A 19,152-nucleotide genomic window follows, 5' to 3' on the forward strand; every position below is an offset into this window, starting at 1 on the left:
GCCAGGAATTAATCAGGCTCTGTGGACAGACTCTGCCAACACTCAGAGGATTCCTTGGCATAGTCTGGCAGTTTAATAGCTGCGCTCTGCCAAAAAAAGGGCTCTGAGCTGGGCATGATCAAACAATGTGCGAGTGAGAATGCGGAATTGTGGGACTGCTTCAAACATAAATTTTGACTATAGGATCCACAAAATAGGCAAATGTAATGTGCTCTTAGACCATGCAGCAGCAATTAAAGGAACATCACTCGGATAATTACATCTTGTTTTCTCATTGTTATGAAAAAGATAGGTTCTCTATGTCAAAGTGATACTAGATTTGTCTAATAATCTGTATGGATCAGGTAATGATCCCCTGTAATTTATAGAGGTCTAAGTGCAATTGCCTTTATCCCCCACAATTCCAGTATAATTGCAGTCACCAGGGGTAGAGGCACCAGATGCAGTTGCATCCGATACGTTAAAATGATGCAGCTTGGTCTTTGACACAAACTAGCCACAATTACAGCTGTAATTTCCAGCGTGAAAGTGATATATGTGCCCAAGTGACTGTGGCAATTGACACTCATGAGTGATGTTGCTTCTTTTGCTGCTTGACAGTTGCAGACTGTTTGCAATCTCTTATTCATACAAAGTGAGTAGAACCTCCCTCTAATATCTAACGGTAAAAAGAAAAAAAATTATATTCTGAACAAACTATAATTGAACTGAACTGAATCTATAATTGTACACCCCACTCATACAGAGATTTCCTTTTAAAACAGAAATTGATATTAAAGGGGATGTAAAACCTGGGAAAGAAGAGTGGTACTTTTCATTCTATAGCTCACTATCAAGCATTTGGTATTCCAATTTTTTCTCTGTAATAGAATAGCTCTTTCAGTGTCACAGAACAAACAAGTGACAATACTACTGCTAGCACAGATGGTTGTGACCGCAATGACCAGTGAACAGAGTGGAAGACCATACAAATTAAGTAGACATGGCAATTACCTGCATGATCACTCTACAGATACACCTACTTATTTTCTAGAGCTGTTCTGTTACAGAGTAAAGAAATAAAAATCATATACATTACAGTTCTTGCTTGTGGCATATAGACGCAAATACAGCCTTTACATGAGAAAACAGAAACACCAGTCAAGAAATAACTACACAATCAATAATTCTGAGCAGGCATTGTAACAATTTATTGTAAAAGGCACGGTCACACCCTCCACACAAAGTATCAACAGGGTCAAAAGATCAGACACAAAAAGAACAAAATTAAAAGGAAAATTAATGGAGCATCTCTACAGGACTATGTACAGAGCACACACCTTGCCTGGTAAATGCTACCTTCAAGATATATGGAGGGCTGTCGTCATTTCATGAGCTCTTAAGCTAATGGCGGACATGGTGCTTTTCAGTCGGCTAAAAGTGGACAAAATCTATATGAACATTTTTGACTGAAAAGAGCCAGAACTGATGCTTTCCGTCAACTCCCTTTCTTCGTCAATGGGAGCCGCAAGAGGCCATTTTGCATGCCAACTTCCTTAACACTGGTAGAGGATCCCTGGCAGGTAATGATTAACTCAGTTTGTGAATGATTTAAACTCTTCCCAGTCCCTCTCCCCAAAATAGCAGGATGAAAGATGTAGTTGTGCAGGGACTGGCATCCGATAATCCATTCCATGTCACAGGGGTAGACATTTGCAGAGTCAAATTGAAAAAAAAAATTTTGAAAAAAATCTAGTGCAGTGCTGATATGTTTCAGAGAATTCTCTAATAAAAAGAGCTTTCAATACAAATTAAATGCAGTTTAGAGTTTGTTCTAGGCATAACTGGCAGCCAAAGGGTTAAACCGACCTTGCCTCTCAGCCATAAAAGCAGTCTATAAAATGAGTCGGTGGGCACTATATTTTTTAGCTGCCAGGGGGAGGGGGGGACTTGAAGGAAAACGCAAACAAAAATACTTTAGAGATATAAACCATCCCCTCTTTCCAAATCCTATCACTGCTGAGTAAGTGATGATTTACGCAGGTTTTTTGGGAAGCTTGGCAATTGTCAAGGTGAGCTTCTACAATTTAATGAAGTGTATGGTAACTAAACTAATGCATTCATATTGGAGGGCAGAAATTTATTCAAAATCAGAGTGGCTTGTGCTTTTTCTGTTACAAATAACCAATTTACAATAAGGTTTTCAGTTTACTCCATATATAATACGTATGCATTTACATGTGTGATCAAACAAATGTGCATTAACCCATTGGCTGACGGTACCCTGCATTCTGAAACCGTAGTTTCCTCAATTGCATGTCTGGATAATGCACGTTGTTGCCCCTCTCTTATTCAGTGCTAAGGTCACTGCTACGCTGCACCTTTATCCGCCCCGACTCTTTGCTTAATCAGACTTGTCACCATCGTCATCAGGCCGCGGGTCCCCGTCATGGCCATTCTTGTCTTCCTTGGGAAGATGGCCCTGAGAGCCTAGTGCTGATAGGGAGAGAAGGCCGCTGCTTGCACTGATGGGCAGAGATGGAGCTTGCAATCCCACTGGCAAAGGAGTGAGCGGGAGGGCCAAAGCCTGAAGCTGGGAGAGTTGATGCACCTGAAGCTGCTGCTGTAAAGAAGGGGAAGAGAAGCATGGAGAGGGAAGAAACATGTCAGATAGGACCTTATATACGGTCACTAAACATAAAGCAATGAAAAAAGAAGGACAAGAGAAACGATGAAACATCATATTTATTAAAGGAAAGCTTTACATTCTGTGTATATTCCCAGTAAAGGCAAAGTAAATATTACAGCTATTAACATATACTGTTAGCATGCACTGGTAAAAGCTGTGTGTTTGCTTCAGAAAGACTACTATAGTTTATATATAAAGATGCTGTGTAGCCATGGGGGCAGCCATTCAAGCTGAAAAAAAGCCACAGGTTATACAGCACATAACAGATAAGCCCTGTCCAATACAATGGTATTTTATCTGTTATCTGCTATGTAACCTGTGCCTTTTCTCCTTTTTTCCAGCTTGAATGGCTGCCCCCATTGCTACGCAGCAGCTTTTTTTTTTTCATAAAAACTATAGAAGTATTTCTAAAGCAGTTTTACCAGTGCAGAGCAACAGTATTTTATATTGTAATTACCTTGAATCTCTTTCCGTTTTAGGTGTTACTGTTCCTTTAAGCCCATAAGTAACTTTAATCGATCGATTGACCCTATAACCCAGGCTGATAATCTTCTTCTTTAAAAATTGCACAAGCAGGGGTAGCTCATGGCAGGGCAGGCGCCCACCATGTTCCACCTCTTTCCAGTAATCCTCCATGCAATCAGGCTTGGCACATGCACAGACCCCAATTCATTAGGTAAACACTGGCCCACAGTATAAGGTAAATGATTTAAGTCACTTGGGGGTGCCTAACAAATTGCCAGTCCCCCCATGAACTTTTCCCATTAATGGAGAGGTGACTGGCCTGATATTGTAACATTACTTTTACATCAACAATAAAAGCCATTTCTGTCTATGGATATTGGATGGTGCTGTTGCATTGATGTCTACTGAGAATGTGCAGTGTTAACTACCACATTGCTTGTCCTAGATAATAAAACAAACAGTGCAGAATTATAACACGCTTACAAAATAGAGAAGATATTCAATTTAAATCTATTTCAGATTGTAATCTATTGCACAGGACCCTTGTTACCTCATGTATTGGGAGCTCTTAGTATGTTTCATGTATATGTTTATCTGTTATACAGCACTGTGGAATATATTGGAGCTTTATAAATACATATTAAAAACAGCATTTAACACTTAAATAAACTAGGCATGTGCCAAATCCAGGATTTGGCTGAATCACAGCAATGTTTAGCAAAAGTGACTAAATCTTTACTGTACTGGCAACGTTAAGTGATACATTCCTTTTTCTTCCAAAAACAGCTTTCTTTGTATTTTACTCAAATTTGAATATACAATTTAGGATTCATTTTGGTATTCAGAAAAATTCATGTTATGAGGAAGCAGTATTTGGCATTAAAAAATTATGGATTTGGTACGTCTCTAAATATCACAACATTTAGCAAGTGTAAACTGGTGTAACTGCAAAGAAAATAAACAATGTCCTCATCCTGTACCAACTATTCAATGAAAAATAATCCCTTATTATAAATCAGATGTACAGTATCTCTCCCATATAGAGAAAGGAAAATGATAATAGGTAAAATTCCATTCACACCAATAATTAAACATACAGACTTGCTGCACAGGAATGTTTGCAACAAAGGATTCTATAAGCTGAATAAATATCCATGTGTTCATAGCCTCTGGTAGTAGTGACTTGGGAAAAATGGTTGACTACGACATGGAAACTTTCTCTTCCACTGCCCCACCTCCCCAACCTACTCTCCATTGTTTATGAATACAGAATTCCAAAAGTGTTCTCACGTACACGGATGATGGAGTTTAGCTCCGGAGCAGTCACTTGCTTTGCTCTTTCAATTGCTCCCAGGACTTGTTGCTGGTGCTTAGAAAAGATTAGAGGGTCAGAATTAGAATGCGCCAGTCATAAGTAACTTGAGTGTCAGCATACTAGTTCATAACAGCAGCTATAATTGAAGCCTGCTTTGTCACTGTTTCCAACCAATACTATTTTAGGGAAACCAATAAAAAGAAAACAAGTATAGCCAAAAATGTCCCCATACTGCTGCTGCATTTTCTAGCACTGGCCAACTATGGCTTTTTTTTTTCTTGCTTGAACCCCTACACCATTGTTCCCGCCAATAAAATCCAGAACTGTATAAGGGAATTTTATGAAAATAGGACATCTTCATTTTGAAGTCACACATATGCATGGCACAGACATTTCATCCAAAATCCTATTTTGGTTGCTCCCTTTGTAGTACAGGTATAGGATCTATCTTTCTATCATTTGGATCACTACACCTTCATTCTGTTAAAAATCATTTAAACATTAAACCCTATAGGATTTTTTTGCCACCAGTATGGATTCATGCAACTTAGTTACCGTCAAGTACAAGATACCGCTTTATGGAACCATTTTTAAAAAGGCAAATTATTTTCTAAAAATGGAGATGTCCTTCCTGTAATGGATAACAGATTTCCAGTGAACGTGCCCTTCTAAGAGGTGACCAAACTAAAAGGAAACATTGCTGTTTTTACCCTGTTTTTTCCATTGACTTGATTTATGCCATGTCTGAGGTGACATAAAATAATGACATAAACTGCAGCATTAGGGCAGTGTAAAAGGAAACACACACTTCTATATATAGAACGACGTTCTTTTTAAAGACTTTTGTAATTTTTTAGAGTAAAATCATTTAAACAGTATTATAAATAGGTCCCTAAATGTAGGACCCCCTAAGCTCTTTTCACATATAAGAAGTGATAGAGGCAATGCTAACAACCATATGTTCAGGCTGTCTCCAACTGCATTCATCCTGTGGCTAGAAAAGCCTACATTTCCATAAGTAAATACACTGAAAAAAAGGTCATTCTGAGGCACAACAAAGCAGACATATTCCCTGCTATCTAAATGCAAATATATATAGAATTAAAAGCACTAATTAACCAGCGTTTTACTAGCAACTGTCTCACAGTATCCTTACGGCTACCCCTTTGCTTCTTGCATCTCAGTGGAGTTTTCCTTGCATCTTTATAGCATTTTAAAAATTCAGTTATAAATTATTATAGACAAAGCCAACACTCAGAATTGCTTCTCCGTACCAATGGTTTTATCGGAGCTGATTTTTACAGGATTGCAAATGGCTGCAAGCTATAGTAGAAGTGGACAATAGCTTGACATGTAGATTGCCATTGCTTCAAGAGGGTGCACTTAGTAACAGTTTAGTAACAGTGTATGGCAGGCACAACTGTTTCAACACACTTTCAACGACACTTGGAAATTACTTTGCAGTTCACCAGAATTCACTTATTCAGGGAATAAAGCTGTGTTGGCTAATGAAAAGGATGACAGTTGCTATCTTGTCAATGGGCACAAGGAGCATAGAGCTAATACTTGATAATCAACATTACACAGCAGATATTAGAAACATGGAAAACATTTTAACCGCTGAGTTAATGCCTCCAAGGTGCTTAAAGCAACAAGACATTCTGCCACAAATCCCCATATAGGTAGGAAACCAACTGTGCATAGTAAAGTTGGAGAAAGCAAATGTGAATTCCTGCAATCTGCCCCAGGCTTGCAAACCAGCTATGTAACTATGCTTGGATTTACCATTAAGGAATGGGAAGAGATTTTTCTGCTACCCCTTTAAATAAACATCTAGGAGTGGATTACATTTTTTTTTAAACAGTTAAATAAAGCAAAGAAAAAAAAAAAACATCTCTCATTTGTGTTGTGTCCAAGGATCAGCCTGTTTCTCAGTGTTTGGCATTTGTTTGTGAGAAACACCACCGTCTCTCTGAGGCCCCCTAATAAACAAGAACAGAACCCTCTGTTTATGAAAAAGTGTAGTTTTTTTTCATGTGGATTTCCAGAAACTACCACAGCCAAGGTAAACAATATGGAAGATTGAATGTGTTCAAGGGCATCTAAAGCCTGGATAAACATTACTTTAATAAACATAAGGCTGGTTCACACAGCTAGCAGCCCTACGTCACTGAAGCCTAAAAAGTTACATTAGAATATCCCCCCTACACAGTCACCTCATCCTAATAATAAGAATAAGTAACATATTCCCAGTTGCGCTGCGGTAGGTGCCAAGTCCTGACATACACTGGCACCCTGAAATGTTCCAAAACACTTGAAGATGGAGTATTACACACTATAAGCAGGGAGCATGGCACCTCCATTTGGCAGTTTGGTGCAGTCCTGTTTGTACAGACAACATAGAAAATAATGCGCTGTTAACGCTTTCATTCCTGGAATGCATACTAAAACACCTACGTGTAGGAGTCCTTAATGTCAGGCGGAAGAAATGCTTTGCTCAATTAGTTAGCAGGTGAATTACAGTATTTTTTAAACGTACCTCCTGTGAGAGATAAGGCAACACCTGTGCACATATTCCATTTAACCGCTTCACTATTTCGGCCTAAGTGGAAGAAAAAAATATTAGGGAAATGTGAAGGAATCTTTATTTTTACTATAAAGCAGTAACAGAGCTTTATTTTGCTTTCACGCTTACCATCTTACCATTAACTAGCTGAACTCGTTTAAAGGAACAGTAACAGCAAAAAAATTGAAGTGTATTCAAATAAATCAAATACAATGTACTGTTGCCCTGCACTGGTAAAAGTTCTATGTTTGCTTTAGAAAGACTACTATTGTTTATATAAACAAGATGCTATGCAGCCACAGGGGCAGCCATTCAAGCTGGAAAAGGAGAAAAGGCCCAGATAAGAGATAAGCGCTGTAATGGAATACAATGCTATTCTGCCAAGTGCATCTGTTATCTGCTATATAACCTGTACCTTGAATGGCTGCCCCATGGCTACACAACAGCTTGTTATATAAACTATAGTAGTGTTTCAGAAGCAAACACAACAGTTTAAGCAGTGCAGGGCAACACTACATTATCTTTTAATTACCTTAAAAATTTGTTGTTGTGACTGTTCCTTTAACGAGCGATACAGAGCTCTGTATGAACAAGCCCCTCCCTAAGGGGGTATATTGCCTCTTTAACTGATAAAAATGGCTTTTTATTTAAATCACATACCCATTTCTGTTATATTTACAAATACGTTCATACACATATTTCAGGCAACTTATGCTGTAGTATAAAATACTGCGTTTTGCAAATCTATCTTGCATCTTGTGCATGTCTGATTCGGTGGATCATCACTGGCTCGGCAACGTTTATTTCTGCCAATGTGTCGCCGAAACCAAAAGCCTTTAATTATTTACATCATTTTTTGTATTAAATGGCAAAACCAGTCAGCCCATGATAAACCCATGAGCCAGTCTCCCCTGAGTGCTCCACCTGTTGCAGGATTCTGCCCCACCTTACAAAACCCAAAAATACATTTATTTTCTCTTCACACTCCATAAAGAGTTGATATACTCTTAGGACAAAAAATAGGGCCACAAAATTAAAATCCTACTGCTTATCTTCAGCTTAGATTTGGAGAGGACTATGTCTAACTGATGTAATTCCATGGGTATCAGGAAGATTCATGTGCAATACTGTGCAGTCCAAATGGAATCGGCTAGCAGTGGTGGCTTTGCTAACAATATATGCAATTATAAATTGAGAATTTTTGGATGATACTACTTTAAGCTACCACTCCTGACCAAAATATACCATCACTAGGAAGGGAAGCTCAAGAAGAGCAACATTTTGATCAGCTGTGGTAGCACAGGGCCAGTTTCAGAAATGATGTTTTCACTACCAATATAGTTGCTAAGCAACTGCTTACAGCAGCAAATTGTCACTCATATATTTTGGTGTGCCATGTTAACTGTTCCTTGCAGAGTTTGCTGAAATCCCTAACATGTGCCTGCACCCAGGACAATGCTGTGGTTCCGGGTGAGGCCAAAGAAGAAAGTTAATGGCAGCATTGGGGCTGATTCTCAGACCCCCCCCCCCCCGCCCAGTGGCATTAATCTAAAGGCATACAACTTGTGGTATAATACTATAAATGGCTTTTTTCTTGGTACATGTGTGAGATAAAGAGCTGACTTTTGTGCTGTTATGTGGATTTTTATTTTATAACAAAGTTTTTTTTCTTTTGAATTGCAGGGCATATTTGGAAATATATCATGTGTTTGATCAATCAGACCAAAGTATGCTTATTTCTGATGTGATGCTTTGAAAACAAAATCCCCTTTTGTACTCCTTAAGGGTATTTGATCTATAAATCTCAATAAAATTACTGTTGTGTTTGTCGGAATTTCAAAATCATTTGTGTTTTCATGCATACAAATACGGTTTCTATGTTAAGAAATTTTTTTGCATGTATTTAGAGCCATGTATAAAGAATATAGAAGTGTAATCACTTTGAAAGCTTGCCTAATTGCTTAAATGTTGCCTTTACACACAGATATATTTTACACATACTTCTTTTCTAAGAAGGAAATGCCATTAAACTGAAAGAGCTCAAAATACAGAAACATTTTTGACAATTTCCACACATATTTATTGTAAAATCAACTGCCAATGAAACTGTTTTAATTGTGGTTTTTGTGTTCTTATAAAGCGTGTTTGTGGGGCACACATGTGCAGCACTTAGAGGGCCACTACTGGTTTGTGTGATACTTTTTCAGATCAATATTACTTTTAGCTACTTTTTCAACAAAGTATAATGCACCAACATGTCTCAATGAAATAAGGGATAAGCAAACATTTTCCGTTCCCTGACCCTTATTTCCAGAGGACAGATCTTCAAATAGCGGAGAACAACTAAAAGGATTACAGAAGCATTTTTATGAAGCCAATAAATTCCTAGTTCCTGTCTATACACAACCAGGAGATGGTTTATAGGAATTATATATGCAGTGATTGCTTATGTTAATTACCAAACAGAGATGACAGAAACAAAGGCAACAAGGTTATTAAGATCAGCATATGGCATAAAAGACATGGAAATAATGGTGCGCGGGAAATGGATGTAATTTGTGATTGTGATCCAAGGGACAGGGCTGTGGCCTTGTAGTACTGGAGTCCTAAATTTAATTTCAGCTTGGATGACTGACTATCTGCAAGGATTTTCTTTTCCCATGGTGTGTGGGGTTTCTCCTAGCCCTCGGGTTTCCTCCCAAACTTCAAATACATACAGTACTGTAGGGTTAACTGGCTCTGGATAAAACTAGCCACAGTTGGAACAGTTGAGTGTGAATGTAGCAGGGACTTATTGTGTATAATCTCTGTAATAATGAGGCAAAAATATACTGGTGCTATAAAAAGAACAAAACAGAAAAAATAAAGTTTGTACAGGCAGCCATACTTGTACCCAGTAAGATCATATCAGCTTTACAGCCTAGGTCTTTACCTGCTTGTGCATTTCAATATTCAGTCCATATGACATCTCATAATACTGGAGAAAGAACAAAGTTCAGTTAGAGAAACAACAGCACTGGGAAATGTTGGTGACAGAAATTCTTGAGAATAATTTAACTCTGATAGGAGTAAACTGATGACAGATAGAGGTAAGGGACCTGTCATCCAGAATGTTCGGGACCTGGAGTTTTCTGGATAAGGGATCTTTCCGTAATTTGGATCTTTATACCTTAAAATTTACTAAAAAAAACATTTAAACATAAAATAAACTCAGTAGAATTGTTTTGCTTCCAATAATGATTACTTATACCTTACTTGGGATGAAGTACCAGGTACTGGTTTAGAATTACAGAGAAAATTACAAGGAAATCCTTTTAATAAAATGGAATTGTTTGATTAAAATGGAGTCAGATGTTTGTTGGAAACAGTTGGGTTCTTGATGCAAGCAAAACAGTAGTAGCATGACATCTTACTGAAGGAAGACAGCAAAGTTTCAGTGTAACAGCCAGACACACTGGTTTAATAAGGAGATATCTTACAGCAGACTAGATGCATTTTTAGCAGGACATAGCTATTAAACCTGGTTGCTTTGCACAAGACCAGATCTTTGTCTGGGAATGAAACGGTTAACCATGTGCTGCTCAGTCTCTGGGAAGCTGCCCCCCTCCTTGCTCTCCCCTGACTCTGACCTCTTTGTCTTACAAGTCCCAGAAAGATTTTTAGGCAGATTTACACCCTGGCGTGGCCCTCTCCACCCCCCTCTCCCCTCTCCATCCTGTAACAAGCAGCTGTCTGGCAGAGGGAATGAATGGCATAACCCCACAAGAGAGGGATAAGCCAGAAGACCTGCTGAGAGGCGAAGAGGAGGGGGTAAGGGCAAGTGGGGAGGTGGATTTATTTTTTTGGCAGACAGCTCTGTCCTGCTCTAATCAACCTCCTGTTTTCCAGGCTTCCGAGTCTTGGAAAGCTCTTAAAAAGGTTTTGCCGCTTGTTCAACTTAACCTCTACTCTTCCAGAGAGGCAGAAAACATACTGGAGTAGTGAAAACAAATCACTGACAAAAGAGAATCCACACTGCAATATTAAAAAGGAAGCATAGACATGGAAAAAAAGCAGGAGAATGGGAGCTATGGGACCGCGTTTTGTTTGTTTACACATTCAAGCGTCCTGGTCCCTAGAGGTGGATTTTAGGACGGAAGGATCATTACTGCAGTATTCAAACAGGAAGGTTCCTATAATTGCCCTCAGGGGTTAATAAGCAGTAGGAACATTGCTGGCTGCTTAACCATCTGCAGCCACATCTCTGCAGTCATAATTAAAGAGCTAATTGCCCTGAACGAAAGAGAGTAATGGGAGGGGGTAAAACTTTAGCTCCAAGGGGATTAAATAAAGAAAAGCCTTCAAAAATTGGGCCAAATCTTTAAAACTTACAAGAGAAGACAGTCCTTTCAGCAAGAATTGCCCAGGATTACATTTTTGTAAAATCAGTGCCAGAAAGCATTAAAAGGGGTCAGGGGAATCTGACCTTAGGCACAGTCAGCTCTTGTAAGGCCCTTCTCTCTGAATTCCCATTCACTAAAAGAATATCCTGGAACTTTTTTATGTAAACTTAAATCTCTCAATCCCGGATACATCTAGAAGGCAACACTACAGATTCACAGAAATCTGCTTCAGTCATGACCCTCCATATTAGGTGTTGTGTGCCATAGGCAAATTTCCAAATGTTTGTAAATGCGTTCGTAAAATCATGCTTTGCCTATTCGTGCCATCATTTTTATATAAATGTGTCACACGGTAGATCTAAATATGGAGGCAAATATATAACTAGACACGAGAAACCCCATTCCTTTAAAACTGCAGCAGTAACCGTGCCTTGATGTTAATGATCAGGTAGTTAAGCAGCCTGTCACAGGCAGTGGAGATGAGGATTTACAGACTGCTTCTTTATAAAGAAAAGAAGTCGCCAGTGCTTTGCATATTATAAAACATGTTTCCAGAGCAAGATTCTTTTTACAACTAGATCAGATTTAATATTGGTAGTGGGTCATGCACAAGAAGAACTGAAAGGGGAGAAATATTGTATTTAACAGATTAAGATTTTATACTGTATTCTTCTACTGCACTGGGCAAAATGCAGCTACACATAAAGCTGCTTTAAATACAGTTCAAGTCTAGCCTAACATACCAAAGCACCTGTAGATACTCCACAGGGAAACCTTTGCAATGGTAGTATTTGCAGAAATGGCAGACAGAAACTCAACTCATAAAAAGAGCTGAAAGGTTCGTTTTTCTCTCCCTTCCAGTGAATCTCTACAGGGGGGTTATCTTACACTTTTGATGACAGGAATGAGCAAAGATCTGCCATAAAACATTACTGGGGGAATGTAATAAAAGTCAGTAACGGAAAAAATTATTCACAATGCAAAAAGTTATGCCTTTGCCCAAACAAATTTTGCTTAGCTTGAATTTAATATAGCTTTTGCGAACCCGAAAACTATTTAGTGACCACTTCAGACAGGGAAGAAAGTTTGCAAATCTAATAGTTTGCGCCATTGCGCAGAAAATGTAATAAAATTGGATACCGAAAAAGTTATGTTTGCGCTAAAAAATTTACGACACCTTCAAGCACTTCTTAAAAGTGCGCAATTACATTTTGAAATGTAAAAACAGTTTATGGAGGATTGCGAGATGTGATATTTTATGAAATCGAATTTGTCCTTCAACTGATTAAAAAAAGGCAAAAGAAAAATGTTCATTAGTGACAGGCGAATTCGACCCGCTTCGTTGAAAATTCTCCGCCAGCGAAAAGTCGCCGAAGCCCATTAAAGTCTATGGGCGTCAGAAGCACAGAGGAAACAAAGCCGAAAAATTTGACCATTCCTAATGTTCATTTTAAAGATTCTGTATGGGAAACCCACTGCCCTGATGCATACTATGTTGCGATCCATCTACCCCCCCATGTGACACTAACCCTTGTTTTACAAGTTTATAAGAAGGTTTTTAACTAGCTGACCAATGCCCCCACTCATCAATTCAAAAGGATAAGGGCAGAGGTTAAAAAAAGCCAGTCAGCTAGTGGTCACCTACCATAATAAGAAGTTACTATATTTTACAGAAGTGTGAGATGGTACAGTTATTTTCTATCAAAAATTTATAGAAATCTACAACAGACATACAACCACACATGTCAAAAGGTACCGAACTGGGTCTTGAATTAAAGATACAATAAATGTACTATTAAATTGGACTTGCTGTAAATTGGACAGAATACTGAACCAAATCCTTGTTTGTATACAAAAGCTAGTGCCACACGAAGGGAATTATCTGCCTGTCTTTATACGCAGTCCAAGAACCTCTCTGTGTGGCACTAGTCTTCAAGTTCAATGCAGTTGCTGTACGCTATCAAAACTTGTCAGCAGCCCTCAAAATTTCAGCTTCTGCAAGCAAACCTACTTTATGTTCAATTATCCAAAAGTGCCAAGTCAAGTAGCACAGACACAATTAGATTAAGTCCAAAGTAACTGACTGAACCTGTATTTTGCACAAATAGATATCTGTCCACATAGGTCCAAGCAAACTGTGGACATAACAAATGCCTTAGGAATGGATCTCTTACATACATTACTTTTTTTGATTCTTAGAAATGTTAATTAAACTTACTTACCATGACATAGTGCCGTTGCATCTCCGATTTCTCGCTGGCCAACTTATCACACTCCAGTTTTAGACTGAAAGATATTATAGGAAATACATATCCTTGTTCAAGCTTTACAGCATTGCATGTTGCACCAATTCTAGAAAAAAATAGGACTGCATTCTATTCTTGGAGTTCTACCTGTGACAAAATATCTCTTAAAAAAAGTTTCTGGCTTGTGTTTGCCATTTTAAGATTCACTATTTGACTTTGAAAAGTTTCAGTACATTACTCTGTATAAAATGTGAAGCTAACAAACAGCTCAAAGAAAAAATATATATTGGTAAAAGAAGGCCCTATTACTAGTATAGAGGATAAAAATAATGGCCTACATGAAGATTTACATTCCGTCTCCTTAGCAATTTATTGCTCCAAGGTAATAAGACAACTACAAATCTCCCTCCCATTCATTGTGAGCAAGAAAACACAATGTTAAATGCAATTAATCAGCACAACAATTAATTTTCTTCTCTTGGTAGTGCACATTCTCCAATGGCCACTTCCCATTGGTGTACAATATGAAGACAGGTTGAAACAGGACCATTAATTTACAATTAAAATGCCTTTATTGCACTCTTAGGGCATTACAGCAACTTTTCAGACCATATGGCCTTTTATCAAGCTAGAACAAGAAAATAGTCATTGTACCTTGTCCTGCTTTCGGATATGATTTTGCTCCAAAACACGAGGACCTGCATTTTTTTTTATAAATAATTGGCTAGAAAACATGAGGCCCTGCATTTTCCCGCAAAATAATCCAAACACAAAGCAGAGTTTGGAAGCAGGTGGGGTAGAGTAAAGATGATACATTAAGTGGGGCAGTTTTGGCAAAGTTACAAGTAAAAGAAAACACAAACTAGATATAAATTATATAAATGGGAAGAGCATGGGAATTCAGCAGAGTGGGAACACTGTAAAATTTGATTTTGATCTCACACTGCTGCATACGGTCAAGATGAATATTACAGAACCTCACAGCAACCTTTCAGCCTTTAGATTTGTGAAATAAGGAAGGCCATGGGTAATACTTTCATTTCTATTGACCCACCTGGTAGCTAATGGTTGCACAGCCCTGATTAAGCTGCTTATACCAACAGAATAAGTGCAGTACGCCAAATGTCAATATACAACAACATGTTAAGGGCCAGATTATAGTTAAATGTCAAACAAGGTTACTACAGGCCATAACGGATGTGTCCTAACAACACTATGTGTGTAAGAGGCCAAAAATAAAATACACTGTGCTCTTAAGGGCAGTGTTCAGGTAGCCACACACATACGGATAAAAGCGGACGACTGGACTTAGTTCACAGCTTATTGGCCTGTATTTGGGGCCCACTGATGGGCCTGCCCAACCCATATCTGACCAAAAAAGATGTGTGTCAGGCAGGTTAAAAAATCCAGTCAATCGTGGAGTGCATTGCATACTCCGTGTGGAAATGAAACTATTTCCTACCTGTGATACTGTGCCTGAAGCAGTTGGAATTCATCCTTAATTCTATCACATGAATCTGAGGTTGTAAATTTGAGTTGCTGGGGCAAATGCGACGAGCCCTAAGGAAAGAGAATAAGCATCATACAACCATCATAATAAGAAATCCACAGAAGTAATAAATATACAGGACACATGGCTAATTAAACGGGTAGTATTTTTTAACATGCGTTCAGTGAATAGGGCTTGTACTGAACATACTTACAGCTTATTGTTTAAATTAGGAAATTTATTAACACTATAAACACAAATCACCAGTACACTGAGAAGCCTCTGTATAACGAGCTACTCCTGATCTCACAGTCTAACAGGCTGCAGCTAGGATTAGGGAGTGTTTTTTTTTTTTTTATACAAAGGGCTTTCCAGTGGAGTAATAATGTGTTTTTATTGTGCTTGTAAACAACAACTTTCTGTCTTTGTTTTATAGTTGCCACCTCATCCCTTTAAAGCTAAATGGCGAATGCATTATCTAAAGTTGGCCATACATGTGGCATTTGTGGCTGCCGTTATCAGCTACTGGCCAGGTTTGAAAATCTCATAAGATGAGAACCACTTGGCTGTTGAAGTGATCCACTTGCTTGTGACCTCACCAAATGAAAGAATTGTTCCGTGTATGGCAAGCTTTAGACACACAATGCATCGCTGCACTAATTTATCCAGTCTTCATTAACTAATAATTAGCTATGTTTGTTGAGATAAGTAGATGTATCTGATTTCCCTGGGATGGCAACCAGAACACTGCTTGTCATCAGACTATTGGGGCTCAACTTTTTGAGGTGGTACAGCACAGTATGGCCTCTTACAAACGGGCAATTTTTCCTGCGTTGCGCTTTCTTCTGTTCAGCCGCAGGGAAACACAGGAGTAGATGCACTCAATAATTGTGAAGGGGGCTGTCTTCACCCAGAAGCATGTAAGCGCCAAATGCAGGTTGGGATGCAGCATGTTGCATTTCACCTGCGTTCGGCGCATACATGCTACTGTGTGAGTACAGCCCCCTTCACAATAATTGAGTGCATCTACTCCTTTGCTCCCCTGCGGTTGAATGGAAGAATGCGAAACGCAGGGGAGCGCAAGAAAACCCGCCGTGTGTAAGCCCTTAATGATGCACGGCCAAAATGTGTGTGTGTGTGGGGCGGTGCAATTAGTTAGGCAAATCCTAGTGATTATAACTAATATTAGACCCCACTTTTGCCTCTTCACTTTGTCCTGATTTTGATCTATTGCGTGAGGGCAGACAAGAGAATCACAAGAATATAAAGCAAGATGGCAGCACCCTGTACAATAGTACCCTGGGGCTATGCAGTTTTAAGCAAAAAAAGCAAAAGCAATAATTGGGACTAGCGATTATAATCTCTGGGGATGCTTAACATTGCCCCTACTCCCAGCAGTTATTAAACCTTTCCTTGTTCTTTTACACAGCAGCAGCAGCAACAAATTGCACAGTGCCCTGCAATTCCTTGGTATCACCGCAACATCAGAAGGCTGGCAGCAGACAGCTAAAATGGAAGCAGTAAAAACATAAAACTCATTTAGTCAAGAGACTGAGCCCATTTGGCTGGTGCTACCATTCATGCTGCCCATCTTGCCAGTCTCCCAGAACTGCTGCATTTCACTTCCACCATGACAGAGGCACAACTAAAATGTACACCCCCCATGTTTTCTTTTAGCATCTTAGCATTATCTACAGCGGATGAACATGTTCTATACACACGTCGTAACACACAATACTAAATTCACTTCCACTCCTGGCCTTCTCACCGAGTGTCGGCTGCTGCTTTGAGGAAACATCATGTCCCACCCTGGCCCCGGTGTGTATGGCGCTACGCACAGGGTCTGGATCCAAGGCCCGGCTCTCCCTCTCTGCGCTTTATCCAGCGCACTTTAGGAAGGCTTTTCTGTTCTCCTCAGCCGACTCCACTGCTCTAGGCCCGGATATGTGATCCACACACCCAGATGATCTTCTAGCCGCTCTGTGTGCTGTCAACCAGGGCCTCTACTGTCCCTTTGGCCTCGTCCCTTCTTGATCTCTAACCCGATAATGTTCCCCCACCCCTCAAGCTACGGCCTGCCCTGCTCTACTACACGGTCTCCTCTACCCACTCAGGAGCCTTTTGTTTAATGGCGTCCGCGATAAAGCAGATAGATAGCTCCATCTACAGGTCACAGTTTCAATGATTCAATCTCATGTCCTTGATGTGAGGGCAGATTCTGAGGGGCTCAGATGATTTTTTGGGCAAGCTTGACATCCAAGGCTATAGTGATAAAATGTAAAATCAATATAGATTTTGGTATATATAGTTTCAGTGGGTGTGTAGGTATGTGCGCTGGGTTTCATTTGAAGGGGGTTGCACTTGGACTTTTTTCAACCCAGCTTAACTATGCAACTATTGTCCATTTAGCTGAACTAAAATGCCTGAAAAATGAAAGATTATCAGTTGCAGAGGTGAGGGATGATAAGTCCTGGCCTACGGAACGCATATTAGGTCATTGTCAGGGGAAATCCATCTCCTGTATGAGATCTCCTATGCTAGAGGAATGCAACGTCGCCTACTTTTCCACTTCCCCTCCTCAAAGCAGACATCACACCTCACTCCTCCCTTCTCAGCTGTCAGTTCCTGCTCCTCCCTCCTCCCTCCTCAACCATCTGACTTGGGTCCTCGCTCCTCAGCCATCCGACCTGGGTCCTCGCTCCTCACTCCTAATCTCCTCAGCCATCCGTCCTGGGTCCTAGCTTCTCCTTCCTGAGCCATCAGCTTTAGCTCGAATTTGACTGCTGCAATTAAAAAAACCTAAAACAAATGGCAAGAACAAGTAACTATAATCAGGGCGCAGGGCTGAATATGCGCACCCTGAGGAGTGAGGAGCAATAGCTGACGACTGAGGAGGGAGAAGTTAGGACCCAGGACAGATGGCTGAGGAGGGAAGAGTGAGGAACGAGGACCCAGGATGGATGGCTTACAAGGGAGAAGTGAGGAGCAAGAGCTGACAGCTAAGGAGGGAGGAGCCAGTGGCAGAACTACCGTGGGTGCGAGCACACCCCTCAGGGCCCCCCGGCAGCCCGCGTGCCACTGAAAATGCGGGCCGTACAGAGGGGGGCGGGGCCCGGCTGCGCGTCACGCACCAGGGCCTGTCCCCTCTAGTTATGCTACTGGGAGGAGCGAATTGTGACATCGGCCTCGTGACATCAGTATGGGTGAGTAAAAAAGCATACCATGTTGTATTCCTCTTGCTTTGGATAGCGCATGCAGGACAACGATTTCCCCTGACGATGTCCTAAAATGCGTTCTGTACTGGCCTCTGCACCACTCTGGGAGCGTCATTACCCTAATTTTCAGCGACTGCCTTCATATTTTCTAGCAGTGGCTTAATTACTCGCTGGCAGGCCCTGGTACAGGATGAGCACCCTGGCCCTCCTGACGGGCCCTCCCCCTATGAATCACGTGCCGGAGTACTGCTGGCGTGCGTGCTGTAAAATCTACCCCTGCCCAGCCTCCCGTTATAACCATTATTGCGGATCTAGCAGGCCCCAAGGGATTGCAGGCCTGGGTTTGATCATACCCCCTTCACCCCTAGTAGTTACGCCACTGATTTCTAGTCAGAAGAATATTTTTGTCTCTGGATATGCCTAAGGTTTTTTTTTCCAGAATCATAATTAACCTTAATACAGTAATATGCAAATGTTTCAGCATACAAGTAATATAACATAACCAAATACAGTGGAACCCCCATTTTACGTTTTTCAGGGGACCAGAAAAAAATGGTGTAAAATCCAGTAAAATGTAAAATGTAAAATCAGGGAAATGTATTATGCACAATATATAGGTGGGACCACAAAACAACAATGTAAATGAGAGAACACTTAAAATCAGGGGATGTAAAATGGGGTTGTACTATTAATTAGGTTATCAGTCCTGGGTTTAAACATTTGATATATATTAAGCCAGCAGTATGGTTGAATGTTGACTCCTGGAATGCCTAAGGTATTTTAAAATAACCAGTTGAGTTTTGTTA

General features: G+C 40.1%; 1 protein-coding gene across 7 annotated transcripts; it reads right to left on the reverse strand.

The window, feature by feature from the left end:
- Window positions 1–1,166: 1,166 nt before the first annotated feature.
- On the reverse strand, window positions 1,167–17,379 carry tle5.L (TLE family member 5, transcriptional modulator L homeolog). 7 transcript variants are annotated; one of them, XM_018261421.2, is made up of 7 exons: window positions 16,900–17,356; window positions 15,105–15,202; window positions 13,619–13,748; window positions 9,947–9,991; window positions 6,988–7,050; window positions 4,428–4,502; window positions 1,167–2,602 (listed from the first exon to the last, which is right to left on the reverse strand). In XM_018261421.2, exons 1-7 carry the CDS (start codon window positions 16,930–16,932, stop codon window positions 2,384–2,386), a joined length of 663 nt encoding a protein of 220 aa, XP_018116910.1. In that variant the 5' UTR covers window positions 16,933–17,356; the 3' UTR covers window positions 1,167–2,383.
- Window positions 17,380–19,152: the final 1,773 nt, after the last annotated feature.

The sequence above is a fragment of the Xenopus laevis genome, chromosome 1L, assembly GCF_017654675.1.
Source record: "Xenopus laevis strain J_2021 chromosome 1L, Xenopus_laevis_v10.1, whole genome shotgun sequence".
Lineage (NCBI taxonomy): Eukaryota > Metazoa > Chordata > Amphibia > Anura > Pipidae > Xenopus > Xenopus laevis.